At 41.8% G+C, this 21,948-nt stretch overlaps 1 protein-coding gene across 2 annotated transcripts in view; it reads left to right on the plus strand.

The window, feature by feature from the left end:
* The first annotated feature begins 12,419 nt into the window (after positions 1–12,419).
* The window catches only part of TTC1 (tetratricopeptide repeat domain 1), a 56,691-nt gene continuing 47,162 nt past the window's right edge, over positions 12,420–21,948 (plus strand). Inside the window, exons 1-2 of one of the 2 annotated variants that reach the window (XM_003819002.5) lie at positions 12,420–12,565; positions 13,873–14,231. In XM_003819002.5, coding sequence (XP_003819050.2) covers positions 13,902–14,231 — 330 coding nt within the window. In that variant the 5' untranslated portion in view covers positions 12,420–12,565; positions 13,873–13,901. The remainder of the gene's footprint in view (positions 12,566–13,872; positions 14,232–21,948) is intronic. The other variant, XM_008972408.3, reaches the window with a different exon arrangement.

The raw sequence follows: 21,948 nt of genomic DNA on the forward strand, positions 1-21,948 counted from the left end.
GCCATAATGTCCCTCTTCCAGGCAGGAAGAAATATGGCAAAGACAAAAGGCACATACAGGGCCAGGTGTGGTGGCTTATACCTGCAATCCCAGCCACTCAGGAGACCAAGGTGGGAGGGTTGCTTGAGCCCAGGAGTTTGAGACCAGCCTGGACTACATAGCAAGATCCCCTCTACAAAGAAATTTAAAAACAAAAAATTATCCAGGCATGGTGGTATGCCCCTATAGTCCTAGCTACTCAGGAGACTGAGGCAAGAGGATCACTTGAGCCAAGGAGCTGCAGGTTGCTGTGAACTATGATTGCACCACTGCACTGCAGGCTGGGCAACAGAGTGGGACTCTGTCTATAAAAACAAACAAACTGGCCAGGTGTTGGCTCATACCTGTAATCCCAGCACTTTGGGAGGCTGAGGCCAGTGGATCACCTGAGGTCAGAAGTTCGAGACCAGCCTGGCCAACATGGTGAAACCCTGTCTCTATGAAAAATACAAAAATCAGCCGGGCATGGTAACGGGTGCCTGTAATCCCAGCTACTCGGGAGGCTGAGGCAGGAGAATCGCTTGAACCCAGGAGGCGGAGGTTGCAGTGAGCCAAGATCGCGCCACTGCAATCCAGCCTGGGTGACAAAGTGAGACGTCTAAAAACAAACAAACAAACATTCTCCTCCAGTGTGGCAAAAAGAATTTTTGAAATCAAATAAAAACAAACAAAAAGACACATACAGCTGAGTTTGCCCTCTGTTACAGAGATTTCCAGAAAGCCTCATCTCTCTGCTTCTACTGTGTTGGGTGGCCAGTTTTCTACAAATGCCTATTGTGTCACTGGCACTGTGCTAAGATTTTACATATATTGTTACATTTATTCCTCATAACAGCCTTATAGAGAAGGAATTACCAACCTCTGGGTTCTAGCTTATTCCCTGCTATGTGGCTAAAATGTCTTAGATAAATCACATTCCCTCTCTGGACCTCATTTGTTCATCTGCTTTATGAGGGATTGGACTAGATAAGGAGTTCTTAACTTGAGATCTACAAACCCCTAAAGGGACAATGGATAAAATTTAGAGGGAAGGGTCATGACTTTAGATGGGGGGAAAATTACATTCTTATCTTCACTAACTTTTTTTTTTTTTTGAGACAGAGTCTTACACTATCACCCAGGCTGGAGTGCAGTGGCCCAATCTCGGCTCACTGCAACCTCCGCCTCCCAGTTTTAAGCAATTCTCCTGCCTCAGCCTCCCGAGTAGCCAGGATTACAGATGACCACCACCCCGCCTGGCTAATTTTTGTATTTTCAGTAGAGATGGGGTTTCACCATGTTGGCCGGGCTGGCCTCAAACTCCCAACCTCAGGTGATCCTCCTGCCTCGGCCTCCCAAAGTGCTAGGATTACAGGCATAAGCCACCACGCCTGGCCTCTAACTTTTAACTGAAATTTAGTTTTTCCTTCTTTTATGAACTTAGCCAATAGACCATAGTAATATTAGCAGAGCTTTTGACTTTATCACCAAAAGAATATCAGATATTTCATAGCATATTACAGTTGTTTCAGATGACTTGAAATATTGAATATACTCATCACTACTTCAAAATTGTGGTAGTTATTACACCTGCTATACTTAATGTGTTAATAAAAAGGAGTGTGTGTGTAGACAGAATATATAGATATGTAGATATATATATCTTGCTAATTTTATTGTTAGTATTATAGGAACTGTATTTCAATATAATTTATTTCTTTCATATTCCAGTATATTTTGTTTTATGCATTTAAAAAAATTTCTCTGAGAAGGGATCCAGAGGCTTCAGCAGCCCACCAAAGGAGTTCATAGAACAAATGAGATGAAGAACTGGACAGAGATCTCTTTGTCCCTCCGGCTATAAATATAACTCTGTCATAAGCTATCGTGGTCCTCCTGATCAAGTCCTTTCAGCTCTCAATTTCCTCAGTTTCTCTTCTGTAAAATGGAAGTAATACTTGCTTTGTCTAGCTCAGAGCTGTTAGGGCAACCAAAGTAATCTTCATGTAAGCACACACGAATGCAGAGCTTACGCATTTTCAATTACACAGGATCGGCTTCTGTAGTGCTGAGTGAATGTTGAGTCTTACTATATTCTTCAACTTGAGACCTATTTCCCAGAGACGCTGATGTTTTTCTGTCACTTCCATGTAAGTGTCCTGCTACAACCATATATTATCTTTTTAGTGCCAGTTTAGGACTGAATTCATATAAAATTCAATAATAAAGGGGGAAATGCATCTTAAGTGCACTTGGATGGAACTACTTACGAAAATAGAAGATAAAATGAGATTTCGCCAATGGGTCTTGTAGCTCCAATTATCTTAGGCTCTTTGAAAAGCTTGAGTCAATGTACTGTGATTTTAAGTTATAGATCAAACACAGTTCATTTTGTCTACAACTTCTAAACCGGGATAAATGGACAAAGGACAGAAAAATAAGGAAAGTTGGTTTGTCTTGTTCATAATCTGTGTCTTTGGATATCTGTGAATATTTATTAAATATTCATCTAAAAGTCAGCTTAGGTGGCTATAATTAATGTTTCAAGTAGCCAAATAAAGATCTACAAATATATTTTGTTTGTTTGTTTGTTTGTTTTTAGGACAGAGTCTTGCTCTGTCGCCCAGGCTGGGGTACAGTGGTGTGAACACAGCTGTATTAATCCGTTCTTGTACTGCTATAAAGAAATACCTTACACCCTCTACCTTTGTAGCAGGGGATCTTGCTATGTTGCCCAGGCTGGTCTCAAACTCCTAGGCTCAAGCAACCCTCCCACCCTGGTCTCCTGAGTGGTTGGGATTACAGGTGTGAGTCACCACACCTGGCCCTGTATATGCCTTTTATCTTTGTCACATTTCTTCCTGCCTGAAAGAGGGACATTATGGTCACATTTTAAGGACAGTGCAGGAAAACACTAGAAAGGCCATGGGCCTTATCTGACAGTGTGGATTTGCCATTAAAAAAAAAAGTGGGTATGCCACACACTTTTAAACAAGCAGATCTCACGAGAACTTACTATTGTGACCACAACACCAAGGGGGGTTGGTGTTAAACCATGAGAAACTGACCCCATGATCCAATCACCTCCTATCAGGACCCACCACCAGCACTGGAGATTACACTTCAACACGAGATTTAGGTGGGGACACAGATCCAAACCACATCAAAAGCTCACTGAAACTTCAATCTCCTGGGCTCAAGTGATCCACCCACCTCAGCCACCCAAGTAACTGGGACTACAGGCACATGCCACACTTGGCTAATTTTTCATTTTTTGTAAAGATGGGGTCTATGTTGCCCAGGCTTGTCTTGAACTCCTGGCCTCAAGTGATCCTCCTACCTCAGCCTCCAAAACTGCTGGGATTAGAGGGACGAGCCACCATGCCCAGGCTATGAATATCTTATTTGTTAAATTATGTTTAAGAAAGTACTTCAAATTATGTTTGAAGTACTGCTGAATGCTTTCATAGTCTTTAACTAAAAGACACAGGGTACTGTGAGTGAGGTAGTCTACATGGACAAGCAAGATAGTTCCTAAACAAGCTACTATTTTGATCAGTTTCTCCAAATATTTATGGAAATACTCTGAGATATTTATGTTGGGGAGGATGTTTGATTTGCACACTGGAAGCTATTCTTTTTTTCTCGCTTCAAGAGAATTTCAGGATGATGTTGGGGTTTGAGTCATATAAATAATGCCGCTAAAAGTCAGGCTTGAGGAAATTTCTATGCTACTAAAAAAGAAAAAAGAAAAGCCTATTTTTTTTTTTTTTTTTTTTTAGACAGAGCGTCTCTCTGTCACCCAGGCTGGAGTGCAATGGTGCAATCTTGGCTCATTGAAACCTCCACTTCCCAGGTTGAAGCAAGTCTCTTGCCTCAGCCTCCCGAGTAGCTGAGATTACATACGCCTGCCAACACACCCAGCTAATTTTCTTATCTTTAGTGGAGATGGGATTTTACCATGTTGGCCAGGCTGGTCTCAAACTCCTGGCCTCAAGTGATTTGCCCACATCGGCCTCCCAAAGTGCTGGGATTACAGGCACGAGCCACCATCCCGTCCTGAAAAGTCCACTTTTATATGTATTTTTTAAAAAATCAACTGATTATGCTGGGGGAAGTGGCTCACACCTGTAATCCCAGCACTTTGGGAGGCTGAGGCATGTGGATCACTTATTTTTATTTTCCTTACACAGGGTCTTACTCTGTTGTCCAGGCTGGAGTGCAGTGGCTCAATCATGGCTCACTGCAGCCTTGAACTCCTGGGTTCGAGTGATCCTCCCGCCTCAGCCTCCTGAGTAGCTGGGACTACAGGCATGTGCCACCACACCCAGCTGTTACTTTTTAAAAGACAGGCTCTGAGTATTCTACATATGTTAATTCTCTTATGCATCCCAGGAGCCCTGGGATGAAAATACTGTCATTGTCTCCATGTTACGAATAGGGAATCTGAAGCTTACTTAAGTTAAGGAGCTCGTCCAAGGTGATAGGACTTGTTGGAGCAGAGCTGGGATTCAATCTTGGCCAGTCTGATATCACAGTTCATCTCTAAAACAGGAGTCAGCACATTACAGACCACAGGCCAAGTCCCCCCTAATGCCTGCTTTTATAAATAAAGTTTTATTGGAACACAGGCATTCTTGTTCATTTATGTGGTGTGCATGGCTGCTTTTGTGTGACAACGGCGTTTGAGCAGTTGTGGATAACTGGAGTGGTGGAGGGTACAGTCATCCTCTTTAAAATGTGAGCCCCCAGAGTGGGAACTTCCAAGCTGAGATCTCAATCCCCAGAGTGAGCTTGTTGCTGAGGAATTTGTAGTTTAGTCAGCTCCCCAAAAACCCACTATCTCTGCTTTGACCTGAACAGAGGATGACAAAGAAACCTGTCTCCTTTCTGGAGTGAAAATATTTCCTTCCCCTTCAAAATGAGTCGAAATGACAGCTGAAGGTGTTCTGTGCGGTGCTTGGCACCCAGTCAGCACTCAGCAAATGTCCCCTTCCTTCCGACACCTGCCCTTGCCACCAGCTGGACCAAAATTGGCCACCTGCCTAAACTTGCAATGGTTTGTATATCATGGGACACAATGCTTTATGCTTTAAAACAAACACTGACATTTCATATAATAAAGTGAGGGTTGGAAGTAAGTTTCACAACTCAGAATAAACTGGGTCCAGCTGATGAGTGCGAGGGTGGGGGGTGCAGTGAGGGGAATATGCTAGGTCAGCCAGGTCAGCCATTCCATTGTGGTTGAGGCAGTGAATTATCTTTCTTTGTCCAGAAGACCAAGGTGGAGGGAAAAAGGGGAATGAGCACTCAAGTGAGTGGGAGCAGAATGCTTGCCTGGGCAGCCTCTGGATGACTCTTTCGAAGAGTGTGTCAGTCTTGGTCCCTCCACCCATCCAACACCAGCATTAAAAGCCTAATCTTTAACCAGGCTCTGAGCCATTTGCCTGACACTGAAAAACGGCTGAGTTTTCCTGCCAAATATATATCCACATTTTTTTTATAGATATAAATCACCTTCAAGTCACTTCTCTTTGCAGTTAAGGTTACTAAATCTGCCCAGCACTTTTGTTCTTTAGAAGAATATAGACTTTGTGGTTAGACTGGGTTTTAAGTCCCTGATCCATTCTACTAACTGTGTGACCTTGGGAAAAACTTTTAACCTCTCTGAGCCTCAGTCTTATCATTTGCAATAACAGTACTTACCAATTTCATCCACCTGCATAACAAATATTTGAGTGCCTATTGTGTGCCAGACACTGTGAAAAGCTATAAATTTCACAGCAAATAATACAGACAAGATCCTTATCCTTGTGGATCTTACCATCTAATAGAAGGCACTATAATAATCAAGTAAATAAGATTATTACAGATGGTGATAAACGATACGAAGGGGATATAGAGGGTGATGTAATAGAGTGAGCCACTTAAGTGACATTGAAGACCTGAAGTGTGAAAATGAGCAATAACCATGGGAAGAGCAGTTAATGGTATCAAGCCACAGGAACATGGAGCACAGAGGTGTGGGGATGGGAAAAGAGGTGTTGTTTTAGGGCCGGGCGTGGTGGCTCATACCTGTAACACCAACACTTTGGGAGGCCGAGGCGGGCAGATCACTTGAGATCAGGAGTTCAAGACCAGCCTGGCCAACACGGTGAAACCTCGTCTCTACTGAAAAAAAAAAAAAAAGTACAAAAATTAGCCGGGTATGGTGGTGTGCGTCTGTAATCCCAGCTACTTGGGAAGCTGAGGTGGGAGAATCGCTTGAACCTGGGAGGTTGCAGTGAGCCAAGACTGCACCACTACACTCCAGCCTGGGCAACAGAGCAAGACTCCATCTCAAAAAAAAAAAAAATGTTGTTTTAGGAACAGAGAGTAGTATAGTACCAAGAGGGAAGGTGGTACGAGATGAGGTCAGAGAGGGAGGCAGAGGCCTGATCACATGGGCTTTATGCATAATGGTAAGGATTTTAGATTTTATTCTAATCAGGGTGGGAAGTCAATAAAAGAATTGTACAAGGTTCATATTTTCTTTTCCTTTTTTTTTTTTTTTTTAATCTCTGAGACAGGGTCTGGCTCTGTCACCCATGCTGGAGTGCTGTGGTGTGATCATGGCCCACTGCAGCCTTGACCTCCTGGGGTAAAGGAATCCTCCTCACTCAGCCTTCCGAGTAGCTGGGACGACAGGTGCGTGCAAAGGCACCTGGCTATTTTTTATTTTTAGAAATAAGGTCTTACTATGCTGCCCCAGCTGGTCTCGAACTCCTGGCCTCAAACACTCCTCCTGCCTGAGCCTCCCAAGGTGCTGAGATTACAGGCATGAGCCACCATGTCCAGCCATGATTCGTGTTTTGAAAAGATCAGTTTTGATGCTTTGTGAAAAGATTATAAGAAACAAGAGAGGTCAGGGTTACTGTAAAGATTACCTGCAATTACAAATGTAATGGGCACAGCCCCTGATGCATGTAAATTCTCTATGAATAATAGTTAGTTGTTCTGGAAAGTCTAAGCCTGTCCTGTCCAGTACACCAGCCATTCTCCACATGTGATTACTGAGCATCTGGAATGTGGCTGGTGCAACCAAGGACTTAAATTTCTGATTTTATTTAATTTTAATTAATTTAAATTTAAAAACTGATATTCAATTCAGTTACTGGGAAGTATGTTTGAAAAAACTTACATATATGAATCAATTTTTTAAAATATAGATTTTATGAAATGTGAATGCAGACTCAAGTATTTTTGATGAAAATTTGATGTCCAAATTGAGATACACTATAAAATACACACATGACCCCAAAGACTTAGTAAGAAAAATAGAATGTAAAATAACTTGTTACGGCTGGGTACGGTGGCTCACACCGGTAATCCTAGCACTTTGGGAGGCCGAGGCAGGCAGGTCACCTGAGGTCAGGAGTTCAAGAGCAGCCTGGCCAACATGGCGAAACCCCGTCTCTACTAAAAATACAAAAAATTAGCTGGGCATGGTGGTGCATGCCTGTAATCCCAGCTACTCAGGAGGCTGAGACAGGAGAATCACTTGAACCCAGGAGCTGGAGGTTGCAGTGAGCCGAGATCGTGCCACTGCCCTCCAGTCTGGGCAACAGAATGAGTGAGACTCCGTCTCAAAAAAAAAAAAAAAACACACTTGATAAACATTTTTATATTCATCACATGCCCAAAGGATATTTTAGACATATTTGATTAAATAAAACATTAATTGCATTTAATAATAGTAAATATTAAATTAATTTTACTTATTTTACTGTTTTTAATGCCGATACCAGGAAATTTAAAATTTGACCAGGTATAGTGGCTCACACCTATAAGCCCAGCACTTTGGGAGGCCAAGGCTGGAGGATACCTTGAGGCCGGGAAATCAAGACCAACCTGGTAAAAATAGCAAGACCCTCTCTCTACAAAAAAAAAAAAAGAGGCACGATGGCATTCGCCTGTAGTTCCAGTTGCTTGGGAGGCTGAGGTGAGAGGATGGCTTGAACCCAGGATGTCAAGGTTGCAGTGAGCTATGATTGTGCCACTGCACTACAGCCTGGGTGACAAGAGTGAGACCCTGTCACAAAATAAAGATAAAGTAATAAAATATGTGTGGCCCAGTACAGTGGCTTATGCATGTAATCACAGCATTTTGGGAGGCTGACATGAGAGGATCACTTGAGGCCAGGAGTTTGAGACTGCAGTGAGCTAGAATTATGCCATTGCACTCAGCCTGGGTGACAGAGTGAGATCCTGTCTCTAACAAATAAATAAATTACATATGTGGCTCACATTGTATTTCTATTGGGCATGCTGATCTAAGGGAAAACAAAAATGTAGACATAAATGCACAGGATGCTAATTCTTGATTATGTCTCATCAGAAATTTTAATTCAAAGATTGGAACTGGGAAAAAATACGAAACAAAAGCATCTTTTGGAAACACTGTAGGAATGCATAATCTACATCATAATTATTTATTTATTTTTATTTTATTTTATTATATATTTTGTTTGAGACAGAGTCTCACTTTGTTGCCCAGGCTGGAGGGCAGTGGCGTGATCTCAATTCGCTGAAACTTCTGCCTCCCAGGTTCAAGCGATTCTTGTGCCTCAGCCTTCCGAGTAGCTGGGATTATAGGCCTGTGTTACCACATCCAGCTAATTTTTGTATTTTTAGTAGAGACAGGGTTTCACCATGTTGGCCAGGCTGGTCTCAAACTCCTGGCCTCAAGCAATCCTCCTGCCTCCGCCTCCCAAAGTTCTGGATTACAGGCATAAGCTGCCATGCCCAGCCTTATTTATTTTTATATACATCTCATTCTCAAGGAGTTCTTTTAGCATCCCTGACTGTTCCTGGATTTTAGACCCTCCTTTGGCAAGCTCAAGAAGCTCAGTCCCGGGGAAACAGAGATTCAGAATGGAGCTCAGGACTTAGAGGGTCCCAGAATGTAAGGTTTTATCCCCAAAACCAACTGGGCTCAATACAACTGATTAGGTGATGGACATGTGTCATTAAGAAACCACTGACCTGCTCCCCCCCCAAAAAAAACACTGAGGGAAACTCATTCTTTTGCTACTTTCTTGATTTATTGCTATACCCACCACTGGACCTAGTATGATGCCTAGCATTTATTCATTATTCAATAATTTATGTTCAGCACTGATTCTTTCAACAAACTTGGGTGCTCAGTTCCCTATCTGGGGGGTGTGAATGAAACCTTCACAAATATTGCCACTATTAATAATAGTAGTAGTATTCATTAACAATAGTAATAATAAAATCACTATTAGTAATTAATCATAATAATGGTAATATCTATGAGACCTTCATTAATAGTAATAATGATTACAATAACAACAAACACTTATTGAGTACTTACTGTGCTGGGTGCTATTAATATTAAAGCGGCCAGATGCAGTGGCTCACTCCTGTAATCCCAGCACTTTGGGAGGCCAAGGCGGGCGGATCGCTTGAGCTCAGGAGTTTGAGACCAGCCTGGGCAACATGGCAAAACCCCGTCTTCACAAAAAATACAAAAATTAGCCAGGTGTGGTAGTGAGCGCCTGTAATCAGTCCCAGCTACTCGGGAGGCTGGGGTGGGGAAGATTGCTTGAGCCCAGGCGGTCAAGGCTGCAGTGAGCCGAGATTGTGCCACTGCACTCCAGCCTGGGTGAGAGAGAGAGAACCTGCCTCAAAAAAATTTTTAAGTATTTTTTCTATCTTGAGCACTTCATTTTCTGTGTTTTAGATAAAACATGACACCATTTAATTCTTACAACAACCCTATAACTCCAAAAGTGTCAGTATCTGCTTACTCAACTCAGAGAGCTGAGTGGCCAGTGTTTTGGCCATAAATTTCTGAAATAGGATGTTCACTGATCCCTTACAACTGTAAACAGGGCAAACATGGTCTCTGCCCTGGGAAAATACAAACAGAACCACCCTCTGAATCAAAAACATTTCTTGTCCTTTTACAGGATAGTTGTAAGGACTAAGAAACAAAATCTTCATGCTTCCAGGAATGGATGAGTTGGCTTTCATCATTAAAAATTTGTTTTTTGCTTTGTGTTCTACATACACTTAAACAGCATCCAACTACTTGTTGTTCCTAAAAATGCTTCTGATATTTTTATGCTCCTGATTCCATGTCCTTCTACCTATCCTGGTTTTTTTTTTTTTTTTCTCCCCACTAAGTGAACTATTCCTCTTTCTACAGCCTAACTCGAGTATCTTCTTAGTGAAGACCTACCAAATTGGGCCAGTTGCACTTTGGTTTCTTTTGGCATAAAAAGAAAGGCAGATTGCTCTTCTTTTGGGCTCAGTAACTTCTTTATTTCCCTTCTCCACTCCCCCACTAGTCTGTGAGCTCCTGATGATGGGGAAGGGCAAGGATTCTGTCTTATTAGGCTTTCTGTCCCCAGCTACTGGCACAAGACCTGCCATATAATATTTTTGTTGCTAATATTCATTAAACACTGTGTTCCTTGTCTTCTAGATATTTTTTTCTCCCGCGCCCTGTGCTCCTTGTCTTCTAGGTATTTTTTCCTCCCAACAAGCTTGTGAGGTAGGTACCATTGTTACCGATCCCAATTTTTACACATGAGGTAAATTTATACATTAAAATGTTGGCTGGGCCCTGTGGCTCACATCCATAAATCCCTGCATGTTAGGAGGCTGAGGCGGGAGGATTGTTTGAGCCCAGAAGTTTGAAACTAGCCTGGGAAATGTGAGAATTTGTCTCTTAAAAAAAAAAAAAGTAAAATAAAAACCTTAGAAGCATAAATAACTGGCCCCAAAATCACACTGCTACTCAGTGGCAGAGCCTGAATTAGAACTCAGTAATCAAATAAGCCACCTAAAGCATTTTTCACAGCATGCGGTGCTTAATAAGCGTATAGTCTATGAATATTAGCAATGGGAATTATTGTTTACAGTTGTACAGCTAGTAAAGGAAGCTGAGACCGTAACTCAAGTTTTATGGGTTTAGTTACTTATTTATTTAGCTCCAAAGTTTACAGTCTTTCCATTACACCAGAATTGAATTAACAGGGCCGCTTAAAGAGGCTTAACCATTTGCTTTTTTTTTTTTTTTTAAATATAGAGAGTCTCCCTCTGTTGTTCAAGCCAAAGTGCAGTGTCGTGATCACAGCTCACTGCAGCCTCTGACTCCTAGGTTCAAGCATCCTCCCACCTCAGCCTCCTGAGCAGCTGAGACTACAGATATGCGCCACTGTGCCCAGCTAATTTATACACACACACACATATGTATATGTATATATAGATAGAGATGGGTTTTGCCATGTTGGTCAGGCTGGTCTCGAACTCCTGGCCCCAAGAGATCCTCCCATGTCCACCTTCCAAAGTGCTGGGATTACAGGCATGAGCCACCACACTCAGCCTCCATTTACACTTTTTAAATTCTGGGGGTATTTTTTAAAATTCAGAAATACTAAAACCAAAATAGGATATATTTTTGATGTTTTCTTTTAGCATATAAAGCTTTCAACTTACAAAAAATACAACTGTATGCATAATCTCATTTAGATGGAAATTCAAGAAACAAGTTTCATACTCTTCTTGAAAAAGTCTCTTCCAGCTATCTATCTCTGCAATAGGTTCTGTGAATTACAGAAAACGAATTCTCTGCTGTCATTGCTGGTTACCTGTCTGGCTACCTTGAGGATGGGTACTATATTTCAATTCTGTGATCCCAGCACAATGCCCAGGGTCTAATAAACATTCAGTGAACATTTCTCGAATGAATGCATAGGGTAACCACTCTTGGTCTCAGGGTTCCCTTATGGTCTTAAATATTATTGAAGTTGGTCTGAGTGCAGTGGTGTTTACAACTAACTGATCACAACCAGTTACAGATCTTTTTGTTTCTTCTCCACTCCCACTGTTTGACTTGGCTAGCCCTTGAAAAATAAAAATGGACCGGGCGCGGTGGCTCACGCCTATAATCCCAGCACTTTGGTAGGCCGAGGAGCGAGGATCGCTTGAGCCCAGGAGTTCGAGACCAGCCTGAACAACATAGTGAAACTCCGTCTCTACTAAAAATACAAAAAAATTAGCTGGGCGTGGTGGCGCGCACCTGTGGTCCCAGCTACTCGTAAGGCTGAGGCAAGAGAATCGCTTGAGCCCAGGAGGTTGAGGCTGAAGTGAGTAGAGGCTGTGATTGCGCCACTGCACTCCAGCCTGGGCGACAGACTGAGACTCTGTCTCATAAATAAATAAATAAATAAATAAATAAATAAATAGTGAAACGAACACCACAGGGACAGACTTCCTTTTGTCCTTTTTTCTCTTCGTGCAGAGTAACGCGGAGTCTTGCCGTAACCCAAGATGGCAACCATCTCTCAAATGTCACGCCGTACAATGACGTCACACAGCGACTATGCCTTTCCTCCCTGAGAGTTTCGCTACATTTCCCAGGATGCTTTGCCAAATAGCGACGCTATTAGTCGTCATCGACGGAAGTGCACCTGACTGAGCGGAAGTAGGAGCTCTCAGAGGCTAAGAAGGTGGAGACCGGAGAAGCTGTGAGGTTGTGAGTAACCCCGTGGGTCTAAGCGTGTTGGCTGTGAGGAACAAAGCTAGGGAATAATCTGCTGGGAAGCGCGAGGCATCACTTCCCTAACTGTAGGAGCTCAAACTCCTGTGTTCTTCCAGTAGACCTGGGAGCGAAGAGAAGCAAGACATTGCTGTGGAGGCGAAGTCTCCGTATTAAGATCTTGCTGGTTTTTTAAGTTTTCTTGGCACATACTAGGGCAAATTCAGACTCTTGTCGTGATACAAGGGTCGTTGGCGTGATTTTGCTGCGACTAGAGCAATTTACGTTCTTGCAAATCTGTCGCAAATTTTTGCAAATATCTGGGCTGCTGATGCTCTGACTCAGCTTCTACAGCAGTGGTTCGCAATTGGCTGCATATCAGAATCACCTGGGATGAAAACATAAATAAATAAATAAATAAATAAATAAACCTGATGCCCTTGCTTGACGCGACACTAATAAATCAGAATTTGGTCAGGGTCTGAGCAGTGGTATTTTCTAAAGTATCTCTAGTGTTCTCTTGGGCAGCTAGGGTTCAGAGTCACGCTTTCTAATGCCTGACTCTGGCCCCCACGGTAATCCTGATTAGGGTCACCTGCGCCAGGGTTCCCCTTCCAGTGTAAGCTGCGTGGGCTCTACCACACGCATTTGGGTTAAAGTAATCACAATTTTGGCACGGGTTTTATTTTGAAGTCTACTAGAAACGTATTCTTGGGCTTCCTGTGGTGGTGCTAAAAAGACGGACCGTAGTTTCTTAATCGTGCCTTGATTATTCATTCTGAATGGAGATTAGGGCTGCTTCCTTTTTCTTGTCACTGTTTTAGTTTCTGCCTAATTTTTGCTATCCAAACAGAACACGAACGGTGGAACGTGGAAGAGTTACATTAAAAACGGCTTCTTTTGTTGCTTTTAAGAAGTTCTGGGCCAGGCGCGGTGGCAGGCGCCTGTAATCCCAGCTACTCGGGAGGCTGAGGCAGGAGAATCGCTTGAACCCGGACGGCAGAGGTTGCAGTGAGCCGAGATCGCGCCACTGTACTCCAGCCTGGGCGACAGACTGAGATTAAGTCTCAAAAAAAAAAAAAAAAGAATCTGGTACCAGATTTGACCAGAAAAGGGGTCTCAGTTAAAATGACGATTTGACATTATTATTACTTATGATAAGCTGTATTTTTAAATAATGAATTCCAGTGAAAGAAAGTTACGGTGTGGTTTTTGGCTGTAATGCAGAGGTTTGTTTAGGTTTGAAACAGAACTTTTAAAAATATAAGCACCATTACATAGCAGTTTTGTTTTGTTTTCCCCAGCTTTAGCGTCACCTCCCTCACTGGGCAGCATGGGGGAGAAGTCAGAGAACTGTGGGGTTCCAGAGGATCTGTTAAATGGTTTGAAGGTTACAGATACTCAGGAAGCCGAGTGTGCTGGCCCTCCAGTTCCTGATCCCAAAAATCAGCATTCCCAGAGTAAGCTGCTCAAGGATGATGAGGTCCATCTCCAGGAGGACCAGGGAGAAGAGGAGTGTTTTCATGACTGCAGTGCCTCATTTGAGGAGGAGCCAGGAGCGGACAAGGTTGAGAACAAATCTAATGAAGATGTGAATTCCTCTGAACTAGATGAAGAATACCTAATAGAACTGGAAAAAAACATGTCGGATGAAGAGAAACAGGTAAGTATTTTATTTATTGTGCAAGATCTGCCACTTACACTGCATTTTAAAATGTGGTCGATACTGTATCATAGACCACCTCATCTGTGGTAAAGAATAACTTGCCCCTTTGTCTTCTTATGGCTTTAGTAGTGTTGGATCTGAGATAAATCGGTGGCGTGACAGGGAAGCACTTGAGTGTATCTGCTTAACAAAGAAATTTTCATTATTTTCTGTGAACCTTCAGTTATGTTCATCTTGTACTTCAGGAGTCTGTAATGTAACAGTCTTTTTGTTTATTTTCAAAATGTATATATACTTTTTAGTTTTCTGTTATGACCTTTTCTATGGTTGGCTGCTGAGATTTCTGTAATGAACATTTTATGTTTATGCTACATTTATGTTTATGAACATTTCCTGTTTATGCTAATCCCTTGTTAGCAAAATATGACTGCCTGAATATCTTGGTGGGGTTTTGGTTGCAGAGGTCTTGAGGAACAGAATTGTGTATGATTATAGCTAGCTATCCTTTGTTGAATGCCTACAATGTGCCATCCACTGACTTAAAATGTTACTTGTGTTTTCATTAATCATCACAACATGCCTATGAGATACATACTGTTATTTCCCATAAGGAAACAGCTTAGAGGGATGAAGTAACTAGCCCAAGATCAAACACCTAATGAATTGCAAAACTAATTCTCAAATCAAATCTGTTGGATTCCAAAGCTAGAGTATAATGTATAATGTAATAACAAAAACATCTGTCTTCCTACAAAGCAGATAGACTAATAAAATGTACACTCTCCTGTTTCTTTGCCCTGGGGCCACACCCTTAACTGGGCAAGCCTTCACTTTTGGAGACTGAAGTCCTGCTGTCCTACTTCCTTCTGATTGCACAAGCAAGGTAGTCTCTGAAGAGTTACTGTAATGTCTTGAGTTTGTCTACAAAGAACTTGAACTAGATTGTAGTTTATGCCACTAAGGAGCTTACTCACTGAACAGGTTGTGATACATTGGTATTGAGATGAGATAATAAATGTTCAGCCTAAGCCTAACAGTGGGGGTGGGAAGGTAGCCTGGGGTGGGTAGGAGCATCTTCTCTTTCTCTCTCCTTAGACGCTTTTCATTATCAAATCAGTTAGCTTTAATGTGAACGTGTTCGCTTTTGTGCTAGTGTGCGCCACCAGAACAGGAGGAAAAAGGGCAAAAGTGAGCCAAGTTCATAAACTACCACAGCAAATACAGCTCAAAAAAATTAACTACTGTTCCATAACATTATAACAGGTTTCAGGCTTTTTAGAAACACTGATTATGCATCTGTGTTAAAAAGTTAGTAGTGCTTTTCTGATACCTTAATATATTTTGCCCTGAAATTATATTAATTTTCTAGTGCCCTCTGGATTTGACAGTTGAATGGTTTGGCTCAAGGTGTCACAAAGTCTGATCCCCACCTCTAATTTACTAAAACTTTTTTTGTGTCTCCTAGGCCAGAAAATCATACTTTAAGTTCTATAAATACTTTTATGATTTTTTTTTTTTTTTTTTAAAGACAGGATCTCACTGTGTCATCCAGGCTGGAGTGCAGTGATGTGATCATGGCTCACTGCAGTTTCAACCTCCTGGGCTCAAGTGGATCCTCCCACCTCAGCCTCCTGAGCACCTGGGACAACAGGCTTGCACCACCCTGCCTGGCTAATTTTTGTGGGTTTTTTGGTAGAGACAGTGTCTCACCATGTTGCCAAGGCTGGTCTCCAACTCCTGGGCTCAAGCAGTCCTCCCACTTTGGCCTCCCAAAGTGCTGGGATTACAGGCGTGAACCACCACACCCAGTGAGGATAATTATTTTTATTGCCTGTAAGTTTAATATTCTAAGTAGAACGATACTTTTTTTCACTTTTTTCCCTCCTTTTAAAAATTGAGATATAATTTAGTGAAACTGTATATCAGTTCTCATGTGTAGAATGCAATGAGTTTGACAATTGTATACACCTGCATAGCTCACGTTTCTATCAAGATAGAGAACATTTCCATCATGTCAGAAACTCCATTTGTGTGCTTTATCAGTCATTCCTTTCCCAACCCCGCCAGTCTCTGGTTAACCACTCTTCTGATTCCTGTCCCATAGGTGGTTTTTTCCTGTTCCAGACATTCATATAAACATAATCATACAGTAGTATTCATGTTTAAAACATAAATATTTTCTATTCATTTATATATCAGTCTAAGTGTTTTCATAGCTAATTTGAAAATTTGTAAGAATATCTCATAACAGTAACATACTGCAGTGCTAGTCTTATTATTTAGAGAAATGTAAGCCACTGACTCTACTTTAAGGAAACAACCTGTAAGAGTGCAGATTGCCTTCAGCTAACTGTGGTACTACTCTTATTAGGTGTTTGTATGCTATTTTGATAAATATCTTTCCAAAATTTTCAAGAAGCCAGTGAAACAGATTGAAGAAATGTCTTCTGCATATATGGTTTGGCTTTAATAGCTCATCAGAAACAGGATAGTGTTATATTTGAATCTTTTAAAATAAAGTTCAGATAGTTCAACAATGACTAAAAAAAAAATGGTCAAAAAATGTGAAAAGACTCAGCCTCATTAATAATGATGAAAAATACAGGCTGGGCGTGGTGGCTCACGCCTGTAATCCTAGCACTTTGGGAGGCCGAGGCGGGCGGATCATGAGGTCAGGAATTCGCGACCAGCCTGACCAACATGATGGAACCCCATCTCTACTAAAAATACAAAAATTAACTGGACGTGGTGGTGTGCGCCTGTAATCCCAGCTACTTGGGAGGCTGCGGCAGGAGAATCGCTTGAACCTGGGAGATGGAAGTTATAGTGAGCTGAGATCAGGCCTCTGCACTCCAGCCTGGGTGACAGAGCAAGACTCTGTCTCAAAAAAAAAAAAAAAAAATACTAACTAAAACATTATGTCTCATCTATCAGATCAGAATATTGATCTGATGTTGACAAGGAGAGGATGTTGGAACTCATATACTAATATTGGGAATTTAAATTGTTATGTCACTTCATGGGATGCAGATACCAAATTTTTATGTGACCATTTCTTTAGATAGGGCTATCAATAGACTCTTCTACAATGATAGGAATGTTCTACATCCTGCACCATGCAGTATGGTAGCTGCTGACTACATCAGGCTGTTGAGCACTTGAAATGTGGCTATTACGGCTGAGGAACTGAATTTTATTTTAATTAATTTAAATAGTCATACGGGATGGCTCACACCTATAATCCCAGCACTCTGGGAGGCTGAGGCAGGCAGATCACCTAAGGTCAGGAGTTCGACCCAAGACCAGCCTGGCCAACATAGTGAAACCCCATCTCTACCAAAAATAAAAAAATTAGCCAGGCCTGGTGGCGGGCTCCTGTAATCCCAACTACTCAGGAGGATGAGGCAGGAGAATTGCTTGAACCCAGGAGGTCGAGGTTGCAGTGAGCCGAGATTGGGCCATTGCACTCCAGCCTGGGAGACAAGAGCAAAACTCCGTCTCAGAAAATAAATAAATAGTCACATGGGCCAGGCATAGTGGCTCATTCCTATAATCCCAGCACTTGGGAGGCTGAGGCTGGAGGATCACTTGAGCCCAGGAGTTTGAGACCAGCCTGGGCAACATAGTGAGACCCTGTCTTTCCAAAAAAAAAAAAAAATTTTTTTTTTAATTAAAATTTGTTAAAAAGCCTTTAAAAATAAAAATAAAAATAATCACGTGTGGCACAAGCCTGTAGCCCCACCACTCAGGAGGCTGAGGTGGGAGGATCCCTGGAGCCTGGGAAGTCAAGGCTGCAGTGAGCCATGATCACGCCACTGCACCCCAGCCTGTGCAACAGAGTGAGACCTTGTCTCAAAATGAATAAATAAATAATTTTAAAATCGTCACATGTGGCTAGTAACTACCATATTGGACATGACAGCATTAACACTGATTCTCTTGTAGCCATTTATTTCAAGGAAATTATTAGAAATATACACAAATGTATATACATAGATGTGTTGCAGCATCATTCATAATTTTGGAAAGCTAGACAATGTTAAACAGGGTATTTGTAGTATAGTAAATTTATTTGGTCTTTGTCCCTGGTTCCTGTTACAGAGCCACTAGAACCCTTGGAATTTTCTGATAGTGTAGTGTATTTTTTTGTTATTCTTAATGTACCCCTTTTGATGACACCTGAGTTCATCCTAATGAGATAACTTTTAGGATCTGGCCTATCTATAGCCTAAGGAAGGATGGGGCCAGTCACCAAAAAGACTAAGTGATTAGAGGTTTAGAGGGTTGGAACTTTTGGCACCACCTACCAAAATCCAGGAAAGGAGGAGGGCAAGTGCTGGAGATTAAGCTCCGTTAAAGCTTTTTTCTTCTTGTGTTTTGAGCCAAGTCTCGCTCTGTTGCCCAGGCTGGAGTGCAGAGGTGCGATCATAGTTCACTGCAGGCTTCAACCTCCTGGGCTCAAGCAATCCTCCTACATCAATGTCCCAAGTGGCTGGGACCACAGGCGCCTTCCACCACACCTTGCTAAATTTTTTTGTGTTTGAAATGAAGTCTCACTATGTTGCCCAGGCTGGTCTCGAACTCCTAGACTCAAGCAATATTCCCATCTCAGCTTCCCACAGTGCTAGGATTACAGGTGTGAGCTGCTGCGCCTGGCCTATAAAAACTCTTGAACTAGAAATCTGTTGAGCTTCCAGGTTGATGAGCACATGGAAGTGTTAAGAGGGTAGCACCCAGAGAGGGCGTGGCAGCTCTGCACCCCTTCTCCCTCTACCTTTCCCTGTGTGTCTCTTCACCTGGCTGTTCTATATCCTTCATAATGTCCTTTATAATAAACTACTAAGTGTAAGTAAAGTGTTTCCCAGAGTTCTGTGAGCCATTCTAGCAAATTATTGAACCCACAGAGGGGGTGGTAAGAACCCTGTGCTAACCATTCAGTCGGAATCATAGGTCACAACCTGGGACTTGTGATTAGTGTCTGAAGTGGGGCCAGGCTTATGAGACTAAACTCTTAACCTGTGGGATCAGATACTGTCTACCTGGAGATAGTGACAGAACTGAATTGAATTATAGGACACCCCGTTGGTGTCCATTGGAGAATTGTTTAGTGTGGAAAACACTCTCATCTGGTGTCAGACCTATTGGGAGGGTATAGTAGGAGAGAAAAATGTGTTCTTCCCAGAGTATTACTTAAATTTTGTTGTTATATTTATGTAGTATACAATGCAGTTGTTAAAGGTAAATCTTGGCCGGGTGCAGTGGCTCATGCCTATAATCCCAGCGCTTTGGGAGGCCAAGGTGGGCAGACCACTCATGACCAGGAATTCAAGACCAGCCTGGCCAACATGGTGAAACCCCATCTCTACTAAAAATACAAAAATTAGCCAGGTATGGTGGTGCACACCTATAGTCCCAGCTACTTAGAAGGCTGAGGCACGAGAATTGCTTGAACCTAGGAGGCGGAGGTTGCAGTGAGCCGAGATCACGCCACTGCACTCCAGCCTGGGTGACAGAATGAGACTCTGTCTCAATAAATAAATAAATAATTTTAAAAATTTTTTTGAAAAGATGAATCGTAGGTATTGACCTGGGAAGCTCCCTGTAATATAATGTCAAATTAATTAATCAGGTTATACAACAGTGATGATTTCTTTTAAGGCTATGTGAAAATATGTTTATACATACAAATTTGAAGGGTATACACCAAAGTGTAAGCAGTAAGTAACTTTGAGAGGTGTGATTATTAGGGAATTTTAATTTATATGTAATGCAATTTTGTAATATTTGCTTTTTTTTCAGTAAGCCTGTATTACATTATTCCATTTTAAGAATATAAATAAATAAAAATTGATTACTTTACAACCAAACTGTGTGCCCTACCACAAAAGCACATGAAGCTGACCCCTGATGATTTGGGAAAGAAGTGCTATTCCGTACAGGGTCTATGTATTATTAAAGGTTTCTTGTTGGACACAACCAAATAATAGTAGCCAAAGTCTGTTAATCAAGCTAACTTCACTTGTCCTGTGGCTGGGAAGATAATTCAGGCTCAAGTGTAGTGTCACTTCTCAGCAGGACTCATAAATCAAGAATAATTGAGGAGGAAAGCAGTTAAGATTTGGTAAAAACAGGAAAAGCTCTCAATGAGAGTATAGTGTATTTGTGTGTTTATTTCAGCAGTAAATCTTAACTATTTGTGAAAGCTTAAATGTAGATATAACTACCCACAGGAATGGAATTTTAGCTAACATTTGAGATGTACTAGGTATGTGAAGCAAATAACTGGTTCTGAGAGGCTTGGCTAAGGTGAAGGACAAATGTAGCAGCAGAAGAGAATTGCAATAATAACATTATGATACAAAAATGCTATCTTAGTATGTTGAAGCTGCTATAACAAAATACCTTAGACTGGATAACTTATAAATAATAGAAATTTATTGCTCATAATTCTGGAGGCTGAGAAGTCCAAGATCAAGGTGCCAGCAATTATAGTGTCTGGTGAGGGCCTCTTCCTTACAGATGGCACCATTTGTGTCCCTACATGGCAGCAGGGGCAGGGCAGCTCCCTTCAACCTCTTTTATTAGGACACTAATCCATTCATGAGGTTGGAACCCTTATGACTTAATCACATCCCAAAAGGACCCACCTCTTAATACCAACACAATGGGGATTATTTCAACATGAATTTTGGAGGGACACATTCAGACCATAGCAAGTGTTTATAGTATTAGGACCTATGGCACATACTGCAGAATGCTAGTATTGATTCCATAAGAAAATCGCCTTTTATGGACTGCTTGTCACAGTGCAGTTTCTTAGGTCTCATGTGTAAATTTCCTAGGTAATTCATATGCACATGCTGAGGCTTGAGGACCACTGTCATGGGTTTTACACAATCTTCCTTCATTAAATAGCTGTTGAATGAATAGCATCTTTTTCTCCCCCATGAGAGCCAATAATTGGCCTTACAAGTTACAGAATTTTTTTTCTCACATTTATTCAAGTAATATTTACATTTCTTCCACCCACTAGACATTGTTTGAGGCCCTGAGGGATACAGTGGTGAACAAGACAGGGTTTCTGTTCTCTCATTGGAGAATTAGGACAAAATGTTAAGATGAAGGATGGGTTGGGTTGGAAGGATGATGCTATGGTTTGAATGTTTTCCTCCAAAATTCATGTTGAACTTAATCCTCAATGTGTAGTATTAAGAGGTGGAGCCTTTAGAAGGTGATTAGAAGAATTAGTATCCTTATAAAGTATACCAATAAAAGACTTGAGGGAGCCTGTTGGGCCCTTCTACTCCCCTTCCACAAAGTGAGGATGCAGAAAGAAGGCACCATATTGAAGCAAAGAACAAGCCCCTTACCAGACGCGAAATCTTCTGGTGCCTTAATCTTGGAATTTCCAGCCCCTAGAGCTGTGCAAAATAAGTTTATATTATTTATAAATTACTGAGTCTGTTATTTTGTTATAGCAACCTGACTAAGACAGGTGGAGAGGACTGCTTTAGATTGGCTGGTCAGGAAAGCCTCTCTGGAGAGGTGGCCTCTCAACAGAGACTTAGGGGAGGGTGGCGCTGGGAGCAGCCAAATGTGTGACCCTCTGAGAGGGAAGCATTGCAGACAAAGAGAGCAGTTGAATAAAGCCCTAAAGTAACAACAAGTTTGGTGTTTTGGCATGTTCAAGGAATGGAAGAGCCGATGGCTGAAG

The sequence above is a fragment of the Pan paniscus genome, chromosome 4, assembly GCF_029289425.2.
Source record: "Pan paniscus chromosome 4, NHGRI_mPanPan1-v2.0_pri, whole genome shotgun sequence".
NCBI classification, from domain to species: domain Eukaryota; kingdom Metazoa; phylum Chordata; class Mammalia; order Primates; family Hominidae; genus Pan; species Pan paniscus.